The 21,221-nt window shown below is 29.5% G+C and overlaps 3 protein-coding genes across 3 annotated transcripts; 1 reads left to right on the top strand and 2 right to left on the bottom strand.

The window, feature by feature from the left end:
* Positions 1-6,230: 6,230 nt before the first annotated feature.
* LOC113858083 (pectinesterase inhibitor-like) lies at positions 6,231-6,776 on the bottom strand. Its single transcript, XM_027490538.1, has one exon. It carries the CDS (start codon positions 6,774-6,776, stop codon positions 6,231-6,233), a length of 546 nt encoding a protein of 181 aa, XP_027346339.1.
* A 6,291-nt stretch (positions 6,777-13,067) lies between these two features.
* LOC113857387 (AP-2 complex subunit mu-like) lies at positions 13,068-19,169 on the top strand. The gene is made up of 13 exons (XM_027489211.1): positions 13,068-13,193; positions 13,394-13,571; positions 14,301-14,391; positions 15,195-15,289; positions 16,188-16,277; positions 16,373-16,421; positions 16,488-16,626; positions 16,866-16,982; positions 17,242-17,332; positions 17,422-17,564; positions 17,798-17,912; positions 18,635-18,679; positions 18,768-19,169. Exons 1-13 carry the CDS (start codon positions 13,111-13,113, stop codon positions 18,846-18,848), a joined length of 1,317 nt encoding a protein of 438 aa, XP_027345012.1. The 5' UTR covers positions 13,068-13,110; the 3' UTR covers positions 18,849-19,169.
* A 1,193-nt stretch (positions 19,170-20,362) lies between these two features.
* On the bottom strand, positions 20,363-21,019 carry LOC113857391 (late embryogenesis abundant protein 18). The gene is made up of 2 exons (XM_027489217.1): positions 20,803-21,019; positions 20,363-20,686 (listed from the first exon to the last, which is right to left on the bottom strand). The coding sequence occupies exons 1-2, from the start codon at positions 20,887-20,889 to the stop codon at positions 20,363-20,365; spliced, it is 411 nt and encodes a 136-aa protein (XP_027345018.1). The 5' UTR covers positions 20,890-21,019.
* Positions 21,020-21,221: the final 202 nt, after the last annotated feature.

Here is a 21,221-nt window from a genome sequence, read left to right as displayed (position 1 = left end):
ACACTACACAAAGAGAAAATATTTTTAATTCAAGATGCTTGGTACGTGTAAAGATTTGTTCTTTTATTGTTGATGGTGGTAGTTGTACCAATATGGCTAGTGTTAGACTTGTTGAAAAATTGAATCTTACTACTATTGCTCACCCTAAGCCCTATAAGTTACAATGGTTGAGTGATGAAGGAGAGTTGGTTGTTAATAAATAGGTTTTGATTACTTTTTCTATTGACAAGTACGAGAATGAAGTCTTATGTGATGTAGTGTCTATGGAAGCAAGTCATATCCTCTTAGGAAGACCTTGGCAATTTGACAAGAAAGCTATTCATGATGGTCATTCCAACAAGTTTACTTTTGTACATAAAATGTGCACAATCACTTTAGTGCCCATGACTCCTAGTCAAGTACATGAAGATCAAAAAGTCATGAAGTTAAGAAGAGAGCAAGAAAAAAAAATGAGAGAAGAAATGAAAAGAAAAAGAGTGAGTTTGAGGGCAAAATTAAAAAAAAGGGACGAAAGTGAAGACACTTACAAGTGAGAAATATGAGAGTGAAAAGAAAAGTGAAGAAAAAAATCAATGTGAAAGGAGAGAAAATTTGTTTGTGAAAGGAAAAGAAGTGAAGAAAGTTTTGTTGGCCTCTCGACCTATGTGCCTGCCTACCTTTGTGTAAAGAAAATCCTCAAAATAAATTTATGGATTCCTTTGCTAACAATATTTTGCCTAGTGATGCTTCCTTTCTTCTGCAAGATTTTGAAGATGTCTTCCCTAAAAAAGTACCTTACTTCCTACCTCCAATTAGAAAGATAAAACATCAAATTAAAAAGAAAGTAGAGCAACAAGCAAAGTATATCAACAAGGGAAGGAAGAAAGTAGAATTTGAACCTAGAGATTAGGTTTGGGTATATATGCGCAAAAAAAAGTTTCCATGCAAGGAAATTCAAGGCTTCAAACAAGAGGGGATGAATTATTCCAAGTCTTAGAAAAGATTGGAGATAATGCATACAAAGTGGACTTACTAGGTAAGTATGGTGTTAATGTTACTTTTAATGTATTTGATTTATCTCTCGTTGATATAGGTAATAAAGAGCCAAATTCGAGGACTAATTTTCTTGAAGAAGGAGGGATTGATGAAAATCAAGGAAGGCCCATTGAAGACAAAGACTTGATGACATTAGAAGGAGTTCAAGGACCAATGACAAGGACAAGGGCAAAAAAATAAATGGAGACTTAAAAAAGATTGTTGCCGTTCTAATTGAAAGAGAACTTAATTTGGAGTTAGAAAAGCTCAATATGGTCTATTACATATGCTTTGAGAATTTGGACTCTAATGAGTTTCATTAAGATTTAATTATTATATTGAGTTTATTTATTTTAATATTAGTCATTACTTATTTTGAGTTTTTATTTAGGATAAAATCTTGTTATTTTATTTACTTTATTTGAATTTAGGCTTGTTAGTACAAGAGGTCCATTAGGGCTTGTGTTAGTATTGGTTTATAAGCGTTAGGTTTATATAAGCTCTTATAAACACACTTTTAATTAATTTTGAATACAATTTGATATTGAGCACTCTTGTGAGAGAGTGTGACTTTAGGTTCTTGAGTGAACCAATTTTCTTTGATCTTATCAAGAGGCCAAAACTCTTGTGGCGATCATTCCTTTGCTTATCAATCTTGTAATTGTGGCACCATTTTTCATCTCTATTCTATTTTCACTTTTTATTAATTTTCTTCTTATTTCAATTCCTATTTGTACCCTAATAATTTTATTTTTATTGTGTGAAATTCAATTCAAGATCGTTTAATTCAGCGACACAATTTGTGGTTGTCATCACTTTATCCATGCGCTAGGTATTAGGATACCTATATGTACAACTTGGTCCTAGTTGAAAGTAAACCTATGTATGAACAAAACCTAGAGAAGAATCTCGAGTAAGCATGGCTTGGTGACTTGATTGTTGTTAATGATTGCATTAAACTGATGTATGTGACGAGATTTTCTATTATCTTGTGATTGGTATAAAATTGTTTATGTTTGAGATATTTGTTGAAATGTTGTAGTATAAAGTGCTTAAATTAGCTAATTACTCATTATAAAATAATATGTTGAAATGCTTACTATTGACATTTATAGGAAATGGTATCGTATTGAGGTCGAGTCGCATATTTTGGGGTCATAGGAATGTAACAATTAGTTAACATGTTGAGTTGAGGTCATAGGCATGTAAAAATTGGGGTAACGTGCTGAGTTGAGTTGTATTTTATCTGGATACAGGTACCGGGTCGGGTCGCTCTTAGACCCAAAAATTGTAGGTTCATGCTGGGTTATTAAGGTTGTGACCCTAATTAGGACTGAGTTGTTGTAGTTTGCATTAAATAAGTTGATAATGTGTTATATTGCTGCTTTAAGAGCTGAAAAATTACGAAATGATAAGTTGTATAAACATTTATGTTATAATCTGTTGTTTATGTTGTGATTTTTGTTTCGTAAGCTTACCCTTGCATTCTGTCTATATCGTGTATGTGTGTATTTTGTGATGATCATATTGTAGTACGTGAGCAGAAGTGACAGGTACTGTAACTACTTCTCAAGCTGGAAGATCTGACTGAGGAACATCAAAGTCAACACTTTTTGAGAGAAAATTGTAACTTTAAATTATTTTGTTAATCTAAATTTTAACGATAGGTCTAAACTGTTTAGATACATTTTTCAAGTAATATAATTATTATTTAAAAACTTCTATTTTGAGTTCCTTACGAAATAACAGTTGTAAATATATATACATATGAACATTTTTAGGTTCTATAAAAATGGCATCGGTGCTTTATTAATTTGTATGTTGGAAATGTGTAAATTTAATATTTAAAAATTCTATTTTCTGTACCGTATGTGTATTAACTCATGTATAAATAAAAAATTTTATTAATATAAATATGAAAACAATTATATATTTATGTTAATATGCATATCTAGTATTAAATAAATTAGATATTTATAAATATGTATGTATATTTAATATTTATTTATATTGTTACTAGTCTAAATATTGTTATTAGTTAATTAAATAATATTTTTATGCATATGACCTAAGATAGTTATCATAAAATTAATATTCTTAATTATATAATAATCTATGATTAATTGATAATGTGATAAATTTAAATTATCATAATATTTTAATTAAAATATATTAAATACTAAAAAAAGAATTTTTTTTACTACGATAGTGTAATTTCATTTTAAAATTACAAGATCGGGCTAATTTTCAATTTTTTTTATGCAGATAAAGTTAGTCACATTTTTTATATATGACTTACTAAAAAATTTTAAAATGCAGATTATTTTTAATATAAGACTATCTCTTTATAATAAAATTTTTTGAAAAACAAGTTGTCAATTTTATGTCTAACTTTCAATTTTTTCAATAAAACAAATAGTCAAAAATAAAAAGTATGACTATTTTATTAAAATTTAATTTTAATATTAAAATAGATTAGTTAAATAGTTCTAATATAATTAAGTTATTTCTGGTGAAAAAAAATTAATATGTTAAATAATATGGTATGTTGTGTAATAAAAGTAAACGTATTATTTTTAAAAAAAATTATGTTATTAATATTATCACATTTAATTTTTAAAATAAGTATTCTTTATTTTTTAAAATAATATAAAAAATATTAAAAAATGTTATATTAAATACTTTTGAAAATAATCTAATTTACAAATTAAATTTTTAAATAGAAAAATATATTATAAAAATTTATAGTGTCCTTCCTTTCCTTCAATGAAATCACAAAGTGTCCGTTTGGCATATGAAATTAAGTATGAAATTAGACGTTGATATTGTACTTCAGAATTTTAATTATCATGTTTGGATATCCATTTAAAATTAAAATTATAATTCCATTGACCAATTCTATGAAATTTTATTATAACTATATTTTGTCCCCTTCAATTCTTAACCTATACCATAAGAATTTGAATTCCTAATATAATAATTCACAAATATACTTTTGTGTATGGTGCTTTCTTCTCGACTCTGTAGTTTCTCATCTTCATAATTCTTGTTCTTCCTTCAATACTTTCTTCCTCAATTCTTTCTTTCTCTCTCTTCTTTGATCTCTCTTTCCTCTATTCATCTTTCTTTCTCTTCTTACATTCTCTTAATTTTTTGTATTCTCTTCTCCTTTTAACTTTTTTCTAATGTTGATTATTAATACAACTTCTTTTCGTATGTTCTTTTATTTTTTTTCTCTATTCTCTTCTTTCTCATTTTACATTGATTGTTAATAAAAGTGATTTTTTTCTATTCCTCTTTTTTTTTTCTTTTAAGCTCTTATTCTTTTTCACTGATCCTTTACAAAAAGAGGGTCGTAACAGATTAAAACTGAAAATTAAATATTTCTTTTAATTTTATTTTAATATTATATTAATAAAATATTACATATTATTTTAATCATTTAATATATTTTAACTCATTTTATAAAATAGCTACTTCAAAGATTATAAATTTTTAATTATAAGATATACATTTTATTTACCTTTTTAAGTATAAGTTATAAGCTATAAATTTATTTCAATCAATTTTATCGAATGAAATATAATTCACTAAGTATGATTCAGGCTAGCTTGAAAATCAACTTTAACTTAAAAATTTAACTTCTTGATTTTTTACATGAGCTTAACTTGATTTATATTTTTGTACTAAAATGTTAATATTAAGAGCATATTTGTTTTGAAAAATTAAAAATAAGTGTATTTTTTATTTTTAAAAAAAGAAAACTATTTTTCAAAATAAAAACAAATATTATCTAAATCTTATATTCAATGACATAAGTACCCAAAAAAAAAAAATAGTTTGACATCTTGTTAATTAGTATTTTTAAAATATTAGTTAAAAAATTAAAAAGAATAAAAATATGTATTTATTATATTTTTAAATGATTGTCTAAGAACACGTTAGTATTTGCCCTAGTTTGAAAACAAAACTTAAAAAAAATTAATAATACACTTTTTTAAACATATTTTTAATTATAAATTTAAAATTATTAAAAATATTAAAAGTTTTGTGATTCTTAATTCTAATTTAAATAACGACCTCTCTTACTTTAATAATTCTCTATCATATTTTCATAATATTTAATAAAATTTTAACCATTAAGTAATTATGAACGTATTAAAAAGTATATTAAAAATGTATTTCTTGTGCTCTTCAACTTAAAATTTTTAACTACGTCATATAAGTAGCCTAATCTGAAAAGGTTAAAAATTCATTTTAAATAAAAAGTATAGTAACAGTTAATAATTTAAAACTTTCAAAAATATAAAACGCTAAATAATAAAAAAAAATATACACATAAAATATAATAAAAATATATTTATATTAAAAAGTGAAAAACAAAATTCTTAATACAGGATCAATCTATTAACAGGGAAGAAAAACATGTTTAAAGATCCTGATTATCAAAATATATTAGAATTGCTTTCTAATTAATTATATAGGAGATAAATGAATTACTATGAATAAACAAATAAAAGAATAAAAAATAAATATAAAAATATTGACTTCAATCGTATATTTGACTATAAGTAATTAAAACTAATAATTTGTATTTAAATTTATTTATTTCATAAAAATAATGAATATTTTTAAATGATGAAAAAAGGTTGTTTTAAGAAAAGTAAAAAAAGAAATTTCTAAAAACAGAAAATTTTCACTCCATTCATTCAACAAAATTAACTTTTGTCCCGATTAACAATTTTTATACGAGATCTAAAATGACTTCTAAATAATTTTTAAAACAGGAAAATTTTTTGCACTCTGCAAGCAAGTGTTCAGTATTTTATTATGATTCCCAACATTGGAGGTGTGTTCAGATCGAACAGGATTTCCCACAAGTTGAAAAAAAAATGAAGAAATTAAATGATAGAGAGAGGTTATCCAGATTGACTTTTGCCAATGGAAACTTTCCACAAAAAACAAAAATTCAAAAGTAGGATTCACTATAAACAAAGAGCAAGGCACTTGCACATGGACCCAAATCTTACACCAACAGAATAATTTGGGTTGTTTGTTTTTGTTGAGCACTCTCTTATATCGCGAGCCCTCCTTTTGCACGAAACAAAATACACAATAGTAATAAAAAAAAACAGGGACAGCACTTACAATAACGTGAAATCAGAAAAGACTGAGACACGTGATGAAAACGAAGGAGAAAGCAGTTACATTATAATTTAGGAGGACTTTGCCATTAAGCTGTTGATTTCGACGGCAATGTTGCACAATTTGCGGAAGACATGACTCTTAACGGAAAGAATATCATCATCTCCTGGGATGGAATCGTCGCAGGTAGTTATAGCAGCCAAAGCAGCTTTGAGCCAAACCTTAGCATCAGCATGGGATCCCACCAACAATGCAGCAATGCTGTCTTCGAGTTGACTCCCAGCGTCCAAGATGTTTTCCTTGCAATCAGCCAAGCCTTGTTGAACATCTGGGTCCAAGTTGTCATCGTCGATGAGCATTTTAGCGTCGGAGAGAATGCTAGAAGCGTTATTGGCAGCGACTTTAAGAGATACGATTGCCAAGTCTTTAAGGTTTGCGTTTGGGCTTCTAACAGGGTCCGATGAAAGGACTTCAATGCAAAGGTCCTTTATTTCGGATTTTTCGCATACCTTATTAATAAGCTCCTTTCCTCTGCTTTCTTCTGCGGCTGTTATCAGCTGTGCCATTACCAACATGCAGATCGCGAACACCCAGAAGAGCTTTGCAACGCCTTCCATTTTTCCTTTTTCTTTGATTCGTGAATGCTTTATTTATTTCTTCTCGGGTTGATTTTATGAACTGTACAGCCACGGGGAAACTATGGGGAGGATTAAGGGGTTTATAAACGGGATGGATGCGCTTGCTGTCCGTTTAATTTGTCACGCTAAAATTACGATTTGTTATTTTAGTGCTTAATTTGCCCAAAAATTGAACGCCCATCGCATTTTGCGCTTACCATATTTTTGGTTAGATGTAGAACTTCCCAATTGGGTCACCACCTAGTATCCAGAAGCTGACGGTATTCTCTTTACTTAATATATTATTGTTTTTGTTGACTTTTAATATAGCAGAAACAAACATTCTGATGAAATTTTGTTAACTTTGAATTCTATTTTGTTCTCTTGACATGGCATGCATAGCCAATCTTAAACAAATTAGTTAAAAATTTGAAGACACAATTTATTTAAATAAATTAGTTAAAAATTAGTTAACAATTCTCTTTCTTGAAGTCTTAATTACAATAATTTCTTATAAACAATGATATTATCTATGCTTCACTTAGTACAATACCTATTATGTTAGTTGAGAGAATACAAAGTTTCAATCTATTATGTTAGTTGAGAGAATACAAAGTTTCAATTTATTAGTTATAACCGTTATTGTCAATATATTAGCTAGGTTATTATTTTCTGAAATCTTCAATAAAAACAAATTTTCATTGCTTATCAAATTTTATATAAATTAATATTTCATATTAATATGTTTGTATCTGGAATAAAATGATAGATTCTTAATAATATATCTGTTCTTTTCTTAATTTTTTGAGAAAATTTTTAAGTTATTGATGAATCATATTATATTGACACTTTAGTATATATAATTACCATCTCTTGATACCATTTTTATTATTACTTCACCATTTTAGGCTAACTTTTTTGGTTTGTGCCTATTTAAGTCTTAATTAGTAATTATACCTAATTTTTGTATTTTAGTATTTTTGACCTCTACTCACTATTTTAGTCATAACTCGTGATACAGGTGGAGTTTTTAATCATTCTTGTTATGTTGAAAAGCTAACTCAAAGAGTTTCAATTTGACACATCATTCACTGAATTTAGAGTTTTGAGTTAAAGACATTTGAAGTTGGCCCTGCTACTGTTACATGAATTAAGTGTCCATTAATAGTTTGTTACTAGGATTTGGATATATATAGGCTTTGTAGCCCATTTTACTTTTTAAAATTTTTAGCTTAAATTTAGTTTATGGTTAGCCTTTATATAAAGAGAGGAAGTTGGAGGAGTTGAAGGACAAACTCTTTTCAACTTTCTGTTTTTGGACAAATGTATCCGTCAAAAAATAATAAAGGGTTTAAAATTAAATTCCCAAGTTATCATTCTACAAAAATTATTTTCAAGTATCAAGAACACATTAATTAATTATTTAAACTGATAGGGGGCATAATGAATTAAAATCAAAAGAAGTTTAAATTCAAAAAGTAATTGAAAGGACACAAAATAAGTTTTTGAAAGTAATTGGATGAGAAGAACATAGGGCATATGAGTTCAACTATTATGCCTTTCTATGTTTTTTTGGTTTATTTCCAATATTAGTTTCTTTTATATTTATCAACCACCCAAACTTATTCTATTAACACCTAATGATCATGCAATGTTAATATTTTTTTTCTTAAACAATTATCCCCAATAATCATGCAAGACAAAAGGTAGAGAAAACATAAAAAGCATACAAGTTTGTTAATTTAATAACGGTTCAACGAGAATAATTAAGTTTGATCCGTCTAACTCTTTATCCTGTTTATCCTATAGTTTCATTAATTACATGTGATATAGCCACCTTCAATGCAATTAATTATGAAATATTAAGGGTAATTAGTTCTTAACATATTTAATTCGATAAGATAAAAACTAAATATTAAAAAGAAACCAACATTGTTATTAAACATAAAAATCACATAGAGTATGTAATATGATCCGTCATAGCCCTAGCTATGGATTTAGCTACACATAACAAAATAAATAATGAAAATTATGATAAAAAAAATACATAAACACAAAGAAAAATTCAAACTAAAAAGGCCCTAAAGGAAGAAGGATGAAAATAGCTCTTGTTCTCTAAGGACCACTCAATCACTCGCTTGGACTCCAAAGGAATGCTTGTTGTCTTTGTCAATGATCTCTAGTAACTCTCAATGGTTGATTAAGTCAGAGCTTAAGGGAAGAAGATGGTGTGTAGAAGGTGTCCTTTGTTAAGAGCACAAGGCCTCTTTATATAAGGTGTGCACTGAGTTCTTCGATCGTCACTTGATCTTTAGCGGATGAGTTTGATCTTTTTAAATTGGTTTTTTCCACAATTAAAATTTCTGCAAGGTTTAAAATTTGAATTTAAACATTTGAATGCAGATCTATTCAACATGACTATGCATCCTGATCTAGCACAATCGTGCCAAACAACTAAGCATGCTCATGTCAAGTGCAAAGTACAATTGTGTTTAAGTGTAGGACTAGTTAAAATTATCCAATTTTTGCTCAAAATATTCCCATAATGTGCCGATAGTTCTCTTATGCTTTAAGTGTGAAAATTAATAATAAAACTTGTGAGAAACATCCACAAAATAAGCTCCAATTACATAAACATAAGTTGTAAAACACATCAAAATATGAACTTATCACTTTCTTCCTTTTTACATTTTTGTTATTTTTTGACTTTGAGTTAATTTGAGTACTTTCTTATCTCTTCTTTCTTGCAATTTATTTTAGTTTTTTCATGATAATTACTCTTAAACCTGTTTTTATATTCATAATCGTGACTAAGGAGTAATTTCATAGATCGATCTACGAATTTGATCCCACAAAGCAATGAGTTAACGTTTTATATTTCAATCCAATTCAAAATCTTATTTCTCACTTTCTCAAATTTATCACAAATACTTTTAATTTGGTCTAGGATAGCGTCAATATGATTATGGATAATTTGCATGTGTCGAATTCATTACTCATGCAATCTGGAAACGTTCACTTGTGTAGTTCAAATTTTCGAGATTGAATTGAAAAGAATCGTATCGAATCAATTGAAGATGCATGTTCAACGATCATTTAAGAAATTTGAATTAAAGATGCATTTTTTAAATTGAATTCACAAATTGGATTGAGATTGATTTCAAAACCAAATTTGTTTTACAAAGTAAAAATCATAGGTCGATCGCTTTTAATTAATTAAAAATTTTGAATGATAAGCATACTTGTATCAGAACATGTAAGAAAAAAATTGACAAATTTTACGTGGATTCTAAACAAATTGGTCAACCCAACGAGTAATAACAAGAAAATGTATTTGGTAAGAGTAATAAGCAAATGAAGGAAGACTATTGTCCTAAGACTTTTTTTTAACAAAAACATATTGGGCAAACAAGTTAGTAAAGAAAATATTAGAAAATAGTTATGTCTAACAATAATATAAATTATGAGATAACTTTGCAAAAATTAAAATAATCAATCATAGGTCAAGTATGTTGCTACTAATTGAAACATTATTGAGGGCAGAAAGTCTTATTTCTTATTGTTATCACTCAATTTACACATCCTACCTACATCATTTTTCTTCTTTCCATTCCTTCTCACGTATAAAATTTTGCTACTAGGGGCAATAACCTTAACTACCTCACTATCTCATGGAGTCCTAATAGAACCAAATTAGATTTAGAGTTCTATTGCAATCATATTGTTGTGGCAGTTGGGTTGTATTTCTATTAGTGATAACTTAATATTTAACACTTTCACAGTATGTTGGATCACCGATAACACTCTATAGAAAATTTCACATGATTAAAATTTATTATAACAACATAGACAAAATTGAAAAAAAAATCATATAAAAATTATACATCTTTTTACTTATCTAGAACTAAATTACAAAAAATATTTTAAATAATGACTAAACAATCATTTAAACTAATAAATAAATAAGATGGAAAAGATGTTTGATTTTGATAGATAAAAACAAAAGAGAGAAACATATTTTCTTTTGTTTCTCTTACTTAGATGAAAGAAAAAGAGAATAAAAATATCATTATTATTTTAAAATATTTTTAAAAATAATAAATATTTAACTGCTCAAAATTTTATTCTCTTTATAAATAGATATCTTAAACTTTAATTTAAATTTAAATTATATATTTAGTTTCAATAGTTGATACTCATTTATGAATAATTCCTATATTTAGAAAAGTTATGTTATAGTCCTTATATGTGGGTAATATGTTAAGTTTTGTTACTTATTTTTTACTTTTTGGTTCTTGCTGTTAATCGTGTTAACGATATTATAACGACAATTAATATAAACTAAAATGTAACAAAATATTCATATAAAAACTAAAACTCAAGTTTTCTTAAGTGTAGGAATTAATTTGTAAACAAGTGTTAATTATAGAGATAAATATGTATTTTAATAAGAAATTTTAATTTTTTTATGAACTTATTAAAAAAAAAATAGGCCACTAAATAAAAGAGTCATGAATTTTAAAAATTCTAAAAAATCATATTTAAGTCAAATATTATTTATGGTTTAAATCACTTATACTTATTAATAAAAACTATTGATTAGGTAATTACATGAATTAATCAAAAAGTAATAATTATACTTAATAAAATACTAAGAAAAATTCACATATAATAAATACTTTTTATAACATTAAAAAAATATAGAGACATATCTAATTTTTTTTATTTGATATAATTGGACAAAAAAATGCTAAATATATTTAGATTTTTTAAAATCTAATTGATAGAAAAACTAGCAAAAAAAAAAAAACCTATTAATATGATTTTGAGTCAATATAATAATAATTACTTATATCATTATAGAGATTTTATGAATTCATTCATATAATAAAGTTAATCTTTTAAAATTTTCAATAATAATGTAATTTCACATCTCAAATATAATAAATATTTAATTTTTTTATATATAAAAAAGATGTTTTTCAAAGATATTAATTATATTTAGTAAATATAGCTTGTAGCTTTGGTTGATAAATTTGTAGAGTTATTTGATAAATATAAAAGAAAATGAGCTTGTAATAATCTAAAAGTAATCTATAACTTTTAAAAGCTAGTTAACAATATTTCTATTATATTTTACTCTAAACTCTAAATCTTAAACACTCTTTACACAATTGAAATTATGGTATATTAATTTTATAACCATTTTGTTTGTAGTTCCTTTTCTTTCTATGAATATATAATTTAACCTTAATTTTATCTTAATTAATTTTTAATCTTTATTTTTTAACTACTCATCTTAAACTTTAATTTTCATTTAATTGACCTTTAAATTTATTAGTTTTGCAAATAAATATATTAAATTTTAATTTATTTAAATTAATCTTTAATCAATGTTTTACAAATAGTTCCTTCTATAAAATAAAATAAAATAAAATTAATTATAACAAAATACAACCATTTATTTACCTTAAATCTTAATTATTCATTGATTTTTTTAGTTGTACTCCATTTTTCTAAACATCAAAACATAATTAATATTTTAATTTGAATAAAAAATCAAAAAATAATAATAATAACCAAAAAGAGTATATATGATATTATAATAATAGTAATAATAATAGTTGGAGAAAAAGATAAAATAAAAAATGCATAGAGAAGGATCTCTTAATTATATAATATATATTTATTGTCAAAATATTTTTATTTTTCATGAATTTATAATTTTCATTATGTTTTTGTATTTAAGAAAACTATAACACAAAAAAAATGATTGAGTTTTAAAGAAAAAATAATTTATATTTTATTAATAATTTAATTACAACTTAATTTATGAAATTAATTATTTATAAAATAAATAAAATATACAAAATAAATTGGAATAAACATCAACAACTCCGAATTGATTAATTTCTCCTTGATTTTCGGTGATAAAATTAAATATTAAACTGTACATGATATACTATTTTTTATTCATATAAGACAAAATATTTAAATAAACAAAAATTTATTCTCTTGCACTTCTATTTCATATATATTTTTAATAAAAACAATCCCCCTTGAATATTTTTCGGTATCATAAAAAGGAGAAAAATTTCCACCGTGTCGTCGCTAGTGTTGTTTTTCTTAAAATTTTCATTTCCAGTCAGCAATTCAATTCTGAATTGGCAAATTCACGCGCTCTCTTCTCGTGTGTCCGAATCCAATCCAACAAATCAACGACGACGCCTTCCCGTTCTTTGCTGCTCCGTCTCGAAAATCGAAACCACGAATCGGCAACGAAACCAACGTAAAAGATTATCTCCGATAGAATTTCTGATAAAGTGGACCGGAGATGCCGGTGGCTGCTTCCGCCATTTACTTCCTCAACCTCCGTGGAGACGTTCTCATCAACCGCCTCTATCGCGACGATGTTGGGTAATATTTCTTCCACTTTTCTTTCTCTCTCATTCACATTTTCATTGCTCCTGGAAGCATTCGGACATGCATAGGTTCTTCAACTTGAAAACAGTTACGCGCGTTTTGATCATACCTTGTGTGTAGCGATGTCGTTGTTTCGAATTTCAAATAAGTGATGTGGCTAGGGTTATTATGCATTCTAATTCGTTGTTCTACAGGGGAAATATGGTGGATGCATTTCGGACTCATATTATGCAAACGAAGGAGCTTGGTACGTGTCCTGTGAGGCAGATTGGTGGATGCTCTTTCTTTTACATGAAGATCAGCAATGTCTACATTGTCATTGTTGTCAGCAGCAACGCCAATGTAGCTTGTGCTTTCAAGTTTGTTGTTGAGGTACTGCCACCTCTATTTGTCATTCACCTTTATCTCAGGTTTAATTGCTGCTAGTGAAACTATCTAAGATGATGGCTCGCATCAATTTCTAGGTTAAATTATTTCTGTTTTGACAGTTGTTAGCTTCTGTTAAATGGTTTTAAGTGAAGAGGAATTTTCTAAATCTCAAAGTTAGTCCAAATTATGAGGTGTTGAGTATTGAGAAGAGACTTGAAATCTACCATGAATTTGGTGGAGGAGCAACGATAAGTTCCTGGTACACTTTTCACTCATTAAATATAAATTGTTCCAGTAAATGGGAAGTTTGTGCTGAGCTGTAAAGTGATTTATGTTAATTAATAGTTGTAGACTTTTGGGTTCGTTTTAGTAATGCTATGTGTTTAGTGGGCCAATTGACTTACTAATAAATCTTGGAGATGTAATCTTGTAATTGGTAGTCAGTGTAGTTTGATGGAAATTAAAAGTCCTGTCAAATGTCTAAAGAGAGTCACTTGAAAGTTTAGTCTGCCAACAAGCAACAACAAACAGCGGTCTAGCCATTTCCCTCTAGATGAGGTTGGCTTCGTGGATCAATCAGCAACATTGGACTCCAAAAAAAAGGGATTTTTCACAAACACCATTTAAAGTTGTTTTGTTTAACAGTTTCTCTGAAAATTTTCACTACCAGTCATGATTGAAACACATGATGTATATGGTGGTTGATGCTTGTTTTTGTATTTTTCCTTGCAGGCTGTTGCACTGTTCAAATCATATTTTGGTGGAGCTTTTGATGAAGATGCAATTCGCAATAATTTTGTTCTCATTTACGAACTTCTAGATGGTATGTAATTCATAAAAAGAATCAACTAAATTCTTTCCATGTTCTTCCTTTGATATTTTGTCTATTGTATGGTTATTTTGGAGAAGTGCTAAGGTTTTAGTTTCCTGTAGTTTTAAAACTGCTAGAAATTATAAGAGTATACTTTACTTACGTTCATATATCGGCGTAGGTTTCCTTAACTGAGGAGTAATGTGTGTGAAATTTGGTACCTATTCTGAAGAGAGATATACTTGAGCATGATTGTGCATCTTCGTAATAAGAATATATTTTAATGATAATGTGATTTTCATTTCATGTAAATACAAAATAAATTGTATAGACAACTAGCATGACCAGGCTTTTAGGCGGGAAGTGTATTGAGAATCCTACATTTATTTGGTTATGGTGGTGGCAACTGACAAAAAGTTCAAGCACACAAAAGAAGGAATACAATGTGTTCCTTTCTTGATGACTTTTGACAAGATCTCAATTCATTATATTGGTACCAACAGCTGACTACAATGACTGTCATGATTTTAGTGGAAGTTACTGTGTTAAAAATAAACAATAAACTAGGGTTTTGCTTGTGAACTGTAATGGAAGTTGGTTTTGATTGTGATGTTGTATGTGCAACTGCAATAATGCTCTTGCTTGATAACTTTTAGGTGCATTGTGAATCTATTTTATATTATCTAAAGAATAAAAATTATATTTTGCCTAGTCAAGGTTTGTTTAGTACCGAAAACCAAATTAAATTCTGTGACATAGAAATGATAATTCTAATTTCAATGTGGAAATTATTATTACCTACCTTTTTTTTGTAGAAATTATGGACTTTGGTTACCCCCAAAATCTCTCACCAGAGATCTTAAAGCTTTATATCACTCAGGAAGGAGTGCGTTCCCCATTTTCATCCAAGGTTAGTTTGCAAATGCTATTGTTTCTTGTAGCTATCATGAAGTAAGGACACAGACAAAGATATGATAGTAAACAACATGGAGATATTAGCAAGACAAAATATAAAGAAGAAGATAATACTGCATAGGTGTTGTGTGAATGTATGAAAATAATAAGGTAAAACATTTGCCATATATGCCCATACTAAGTTCTATTGTGTACAGTGTACACCATTAAAGATGGGAAGGTTAAAATTATACCAATCATAAGGTCCATGAAGAATTCCATTTAAAAAACATATGCATTTTCATTCTTTTATTTAGTTCACTATTGGTTTAAATGGTTCATCTATAATCACATCAGTTCATTTCTTTTTTCCAAAACTTCTGTGCTCCTCCCTTCATGTTAAAGTTGAAAAGATGGAAATGCACCACCTCTTTTCATTCTCCCAAACACAAACAGGGCCCTTAGCTCTCTGGCTAAATTTCCATCTCTTGCTTAGGTTAATAAACTAATCAACCTATGATTGGAGAAAAAATTGCTCTGTCCAATGTTTTGGGCTGATGTAACTCAAGGTTGGCACGAGTGATACCTATGATCAGGTTTCTATATTACTTAATTGATCCCTTATTGCTTGGATCTGTTTTTTCCTTCTCCACCTTTCCTACACCTCTTCTCAGCAATAAGTTGTAAACTTGGTTCATATATTAAGAAAAAAAAAAATGCTGACATAAACTTCTAACTTCTGTCTCAAAGCTTATTCGCATGTTTAATTACTATTCTGTGTGTGTGTTGTGCAATGTCTGTCTGTCTGCATAATTTTATTTTTAGATTTTACTTGCCTTAATATCTTTACTCCATTGTGTTGGCTTTTTCATTAAATCCTGTACTTCATTATATTTTGTGTGCATTGAATAAAGCCCATAGATAGACCTATTCCAAATGCAACCTTACAAGTCACTGGTGCTGTTGGTTGGCGGAGAGAAGGTCTTGTCTACAAAAAGAATGAGGCAAGTTTTATGCTGCATCAGCACCACATCTATTGTTTACTACTATTACAATAGTACCATACAGCCCATACTGTTATAACGTTGACCTGTTCCAGGTCTTCCTTGATATTGTGGAAAGCGTGAATCTTCTTATGTCTTCAAAAGGTGGGTTGGGAATTTAATTTCACTGTTTGTTAGCTTGCCTGCCCGGTAACTAATTTGTGAATTTAGGTAGTGTTCTGCGTTGTGATGTCACTGGGAAGATTCTGATGAAATGCTTTCTTTCTGGAATGCCTGATTTAAAGTTGGGTTTGAATGACAAGATTGGTCTTGAGAAAGAATCACAACTTAAAAACCGTCCTATTAAAAGGTAGCTTTCAGTTGCACTTGTTTCCCCCTCTTTTACTTCTAATGTTTTTTATAGTCAATTTTAAAGTTGTGACTATATGTTCGCTGTAATTTTAGCATTGAAAATTATTTGTTTTAAACAAAGATGTTTTGTTTTCTCGTTTACATTTTAGTCCTCGTTCTATATTCTGTACTTGGAGGGCTTTTTCTTTTTCCATTCTGATAATATTTTTTCCCTGCTTAACTACATTTATGTTACAGTGGTAAAACTATCGAGCTTGATGATGTTACTTTCCATCAATGTGTAAACTTGACAAGGTTCAACTCAGAGAAGACTGTTAGTTTTGTACCGCCTGATGGTGAATTTGAACTAATGAAGTAAGCTCTTTTCTTTTAATCATATTTCTTGGTATTTATTTCCATAAATATGCACCAAATATCCTCCTTAATGCTTTGGTGGGTGGGGAGATTGATGATCAATTGTTTGTAATTTCCTCTTTCTCCTCTGAACTCATCTTGACTGACCATTATAGGGTATTTCAAAATAACAAGCTATATAGAGTGGGTGGGTTCATCGTCGTGCTTGAATTGCCATTGGTTCTTGTCTCTATTATTTACTAATTGCATCTGGGGCTAGGTATCGAATCACTGAGGGAGTTAATCTTCCCTTCAAAGTGTTGACAACTGGCAAGGAACTAGGTCGATCACGATTGGAAGTGAACGTTAAGGTTTGAAATTTTGCTATTGCATATATTGTTTTAGAGATCTTCCATCCTCCTCTTGTTTATTTATTTATTTTTTGGATACATATTTTCAGGTAAAGAGTGTTTTTGGTGCAAAAATGTTTGCACTTGGGGTTGTAGTCAAAATTCCTGTGCCAAAACAAACAGCAAAAACAAGTTTCACAGTTACATCAGGCCGAGCAAAATACAATGCATCTATTGATTGTTTGGTTTGGAAGTTAGTGCCTCACTAAATTGTGATTATTATTTGAACAATGATATCTTACTTTAACATAAAAAAATTCAATTACTTTGAACTTTCTTATGAGGTATCACTGAATATGTTGTTTTGTTTTAAAAAGCTGTGTATATATGAATCAATTTTTGCACTTCCCCTGCCCCCTTTCCATTTTTAGTAAACTAGTCATTCTAATATTATCATATCTATTGTGCTTTTCTTAATTTTTCTAGGATTAGAAAATTCCCTGGGCAAACTGAGGCAACCTTGAATGCAGAAGTTGAACTTATTTCCACAATCACAGAAAAGAAACCTTGGACCAGACCACCAATTCAGATGGAATTTCAGGTGTGTTGTTTTGGTTTAGTTAACTAATTTATGAAAATAGGCTGGCAGTTCCTTATTGCCTAGAAGTATTCTTTCTGGCATCATGCTACTATCTTCCCGGTGTTTTATGTTTTTAGCATCGGTGCTAAATCCCCGAGTAGCCTGATGTTTGAAACTCTAAAATTGTAGTTCATTTGAAATTGTCAGTGTTACAGATAGAAACAGCTTACATATAATTATTGCTACTTAGAATGAAAAGTGGATACAATAGGAGTTGGAGCATAACTTACCTTTGGTCCGAGCCCTCTGAACTTGGGGCTAATCATCTGTGGTTGTTTCACTCAACTTGTTTTAATTTTAACTGTTGCGTTTAAAATTTATCTTGGGAACTTTGACATCTCTTGTCATGGTTCATCTTTACTAAATATTTTCAAAGTTGTTACAAGGAACTTATCTGTTCTGCGTTAGTTGAAGGAAAAGGTGTCTTTCTGATTCATAAACAAAAAAGTCTGTTTTCACTGACCTCTTGGATCAAATTATGGCAATTAAACACTCGATTGTAATCTTTGTTTGGGGGATTAATTTTTGTTTAAGTTCCCTTTTCCCATGGTTCAATTTGTTATTTATTGATCATCTTCTGCGGGCAAATCTTCTGAATAAATTTATCATATTTACCTGTGGAGCTGCCTTTCCAAAGTCCAAACTTTCACTTACACGTACTTGTTCTATATTTGTTGATGCAGGTTCCAATGTTCACAGCGTCCGGTTTACGTGTCCGTTTTCTTAAGGTAGCCATCCCGATCCACTGAACCCAAACTCTTCCCATTCATTTTCCGATCACTACGTGGTTCTATCTTATTTATTTACCCTCTGCAGGTATGGGAGAAGAGCGGGTACAATACCGTTGAGTGGGTTCGTTACATTACAAAAGCAGGATCCTACGAGATTAGGTGCTAGACACATTGGAATTGCCTGGTGAAGATGGAAGCAATCCCAAATAATAAATGGCGCAGTTCAAGCTAATCATCCAATTATTGCACATAAGTTTCTTATTAACAAAATGAAAAGTTCAAGCATTGTTCATCATATAGCGTGCTGTCAATATGATTCTTTCTTTAAGTGAAAAGCCGATTTAATATTTTTTGTTGCGAATTAAAGGCCAGCATGTTTCTGGAACCTGATAGGCTGAAATTGATTATCTGTCCTATACACTTAGTATTTTGTTCTGATATTTTCTTATACGCATATTCTAATGATAATGTTTATTGAGCGATGATTCATTGAATTATTTAATGTTGGAATTTACTTTTATGATTTTCTGAACAATGAAAAGTCATGCTAACGGTTGCACTGTCCAGGTAGGTCTCGCAATCCTCGTACAAATACAAACACGTGATTACATATTAGCATGACAAGAACTTGATTTTCACTGACTGAAGAAGCGAAGCAAATACGAGGACAATGAGTTTCCTTAAGTTCTGTGTATATATATATATATATATATATATAAAATTATTTTTTCCTTTTTTCAAATTCCCATTTTGAGTTTGTTTTTAGTCTGAACCCTTTTCCAGTCCAATTCAGCTTAGTATTTCATATGCAGGAATTATAATTTATGAAAAAATTAAAATATATTCAGTACAGTTCAATATATTTTCGGTTCAGTTCAATAACTCACGCAAAGTTAGCTGAAATACACAAGGCATTCCTCATGAGAGGAATGCGATAAGTATTTCTCATTCCTATACACATCAGTCATTCCTAATTTAATGTTTTTTTTTTATATTAATTTTAGCTAATAGTTGAAAATAGAATTTTAATAAGTTTAGCTAATAATTGAATTAAATTTACTGTTCGTTTTTAACAAATTTTAGCAATTAAGATTGAGGTAGAAAGAGTGTATTTTCTTTCAATAAATAGAGTATATTTTAGTTAAGAGAGAATTTTGGTAGCATTTATCTTCCTCTCATTAATCTTAAATTGTGGTTAGTTGTGGATATTTGGTAGGGCCCTGTAACCAAACGAGGCTTTACTGATGATTCCTTATGATTCTGCTAACTAATTAGTAATTGGATAGTCTGTTCTTTGCTAGTTGGTCTTCCCTATACATATGTAGAGAAATGGATGATAGCACCTCCCCCATACCATCTGCAAATCTGAAGATCATTGAACTAATACCAGATGGGAACATTGATAGAAAAATTATATTATTAATACGACTATTTTATACAATGCACACTAAACCACACACTTTTCTCTCTTAAATTTCTATCTATCGCTATCTTGCACACCTTTTTGTAGATAGAAATGTAATTGCAGAAAGCAAAAGATGCAAGCCATTCTCAAATACATCGACGGACTCATTAATAACAGACCCCTTGTAATTTCGTGTCTACCAGAGAAACTCCCAGATGCCCAAAAAAGGAGGGGGAGGGGGGGGAAGGATAAAGCTATGGTGAAACAGAGATCTATTATATATGCTTGTTGATGGTGGGAGGGTTTCCTCCTAATGGATTAGATGGAAAAGTGGCTCTGGGCGTGGGAACTGCACCGACTGGGTGGCGCCCTTGCTGGTACTGAGTCTGGGTTCCTACCAAGGGTGGCTGTTGAGCTCCAGCTGGGAGAGCGACGTGCTCCTGGAGACCATGATAATGTGATTGCTTCGTGCTTAGCTTCTCCGCTGCATGCCTGGCTTTAGCTTCATGCAGCTCCATCTTTGCTTTAGCTTCCTTTGCCTTTGCACGCTCATGGGCTATCGCTTTCTCCTCCTCTGTTCTTGCCGTTGCTTTCTCTGCCTGCCAATTACCAAACATTCATTGCAATCATTTAGATACCATAGGTGAGAAGATAAAATGATTTTAATAGCACTACGTATATTGCATAGAAATAGAAAAGGTGATGAAAATCAGACCTTTTCATCTATTTTGGCTTTATAAATGTCAACGTGCTCCTTGGCAGCGGCGGCCACGTTTCTCAGCTTCTCTTTTGAGGATTGCATTTCTCTGTTTGTCTCTCTATCAACGAACGTTCATACAAATTGGACATAGATTCAACAGTGATTGTCGATTTATAAGGGAAAGGAAAACAAACCCCTAAGGGCTCCAGCCGCATGGCACCGCACCACTTGTTCAACATGCACCCCTATTCCCACCACTACCCGCCACGTATCGCATAACCATTGTGAACTTATCCGTTACCGTATCACCTTTAAATTTTAAATAATTTTTTCCAAAAAAATATTACTATTTGCAGTCTGCAGAGCAAGTCTTTTAAATTATATTTCTAGAGTATTTTTAGATAAGGCTTGTTATTTTTATTAATTTGTATTTT

This window comes from Abrus precatorius, unplaced genomic scaffold (genome assembly GCF_003935025.1).
Source record: "Abrus precatorius isolate BTA unplaced genomic scaffold, Abrus_2018 Scaffold2, whole genome shotgun sequence".
NCBI lineage: Eukaryota > Viridiplantae > Streptophyta > Magnoliopsida > Fabales > Fabaceae > Abrus > Abrus precatorius.
The sequence above is the reverse complement of the archived record's forward strand: the minus strand, read 5'-3'. Positions and strand labels throughout refer to the sequence as shown.

What these genes read in the sequence shown, in the direction of transcription:
- LOC113858083 (XM_027490538.1), bottom strand. Translation starts at nt 6,776, where the DNA reads ATGGAAGGCGTTGCAAAGCTCTTCTGGGTGTTCGCGATCTGCATGTTG.
- LOC113857391 (XM_027489217.1), bottom strand. Translation starts at nt 20,889, where the DNA reads ATGCAATCCTCAAAAGAGAAGCTGAGAAACGTGGCCGCCGCTGCCAAG. An exon ending in AAGCCAAAATAGATGAAAAG is followed by an intron (nt 20,687 to 20,802) that starts GTCTGATTTTCA and finishes GGTAATTGGCAG; the next exon opens with GCAGAGAAAGCAACGGCAAG.
- LOC113857387 (XM_027489211.1), top strand. Translation starts at nt 13,111, where the DNA reads ATGCCGGTGGCTGCTTCCGCCATTTACTTCCTCAACCTCCGTGGAGAC. An exon ending in GATTGGAAGTGAACGTTAAG is followed by an intron (nt 17,333 to 17,421) that starts GTTTGAAATTTT and finishes ACATATTTTCAG; the next exon opens with GTAAAGAGTGTTTTTGGTGC. An exon ending in ATTGATTGTTTGGTTTGGAA is followed by an intron (nt 17,565 to 17,797) that starts GTTAGTGCCTCA and finishes TAATTTTTCTAG; the next exon opens with GATTAGAAAATTCCCTGGGC.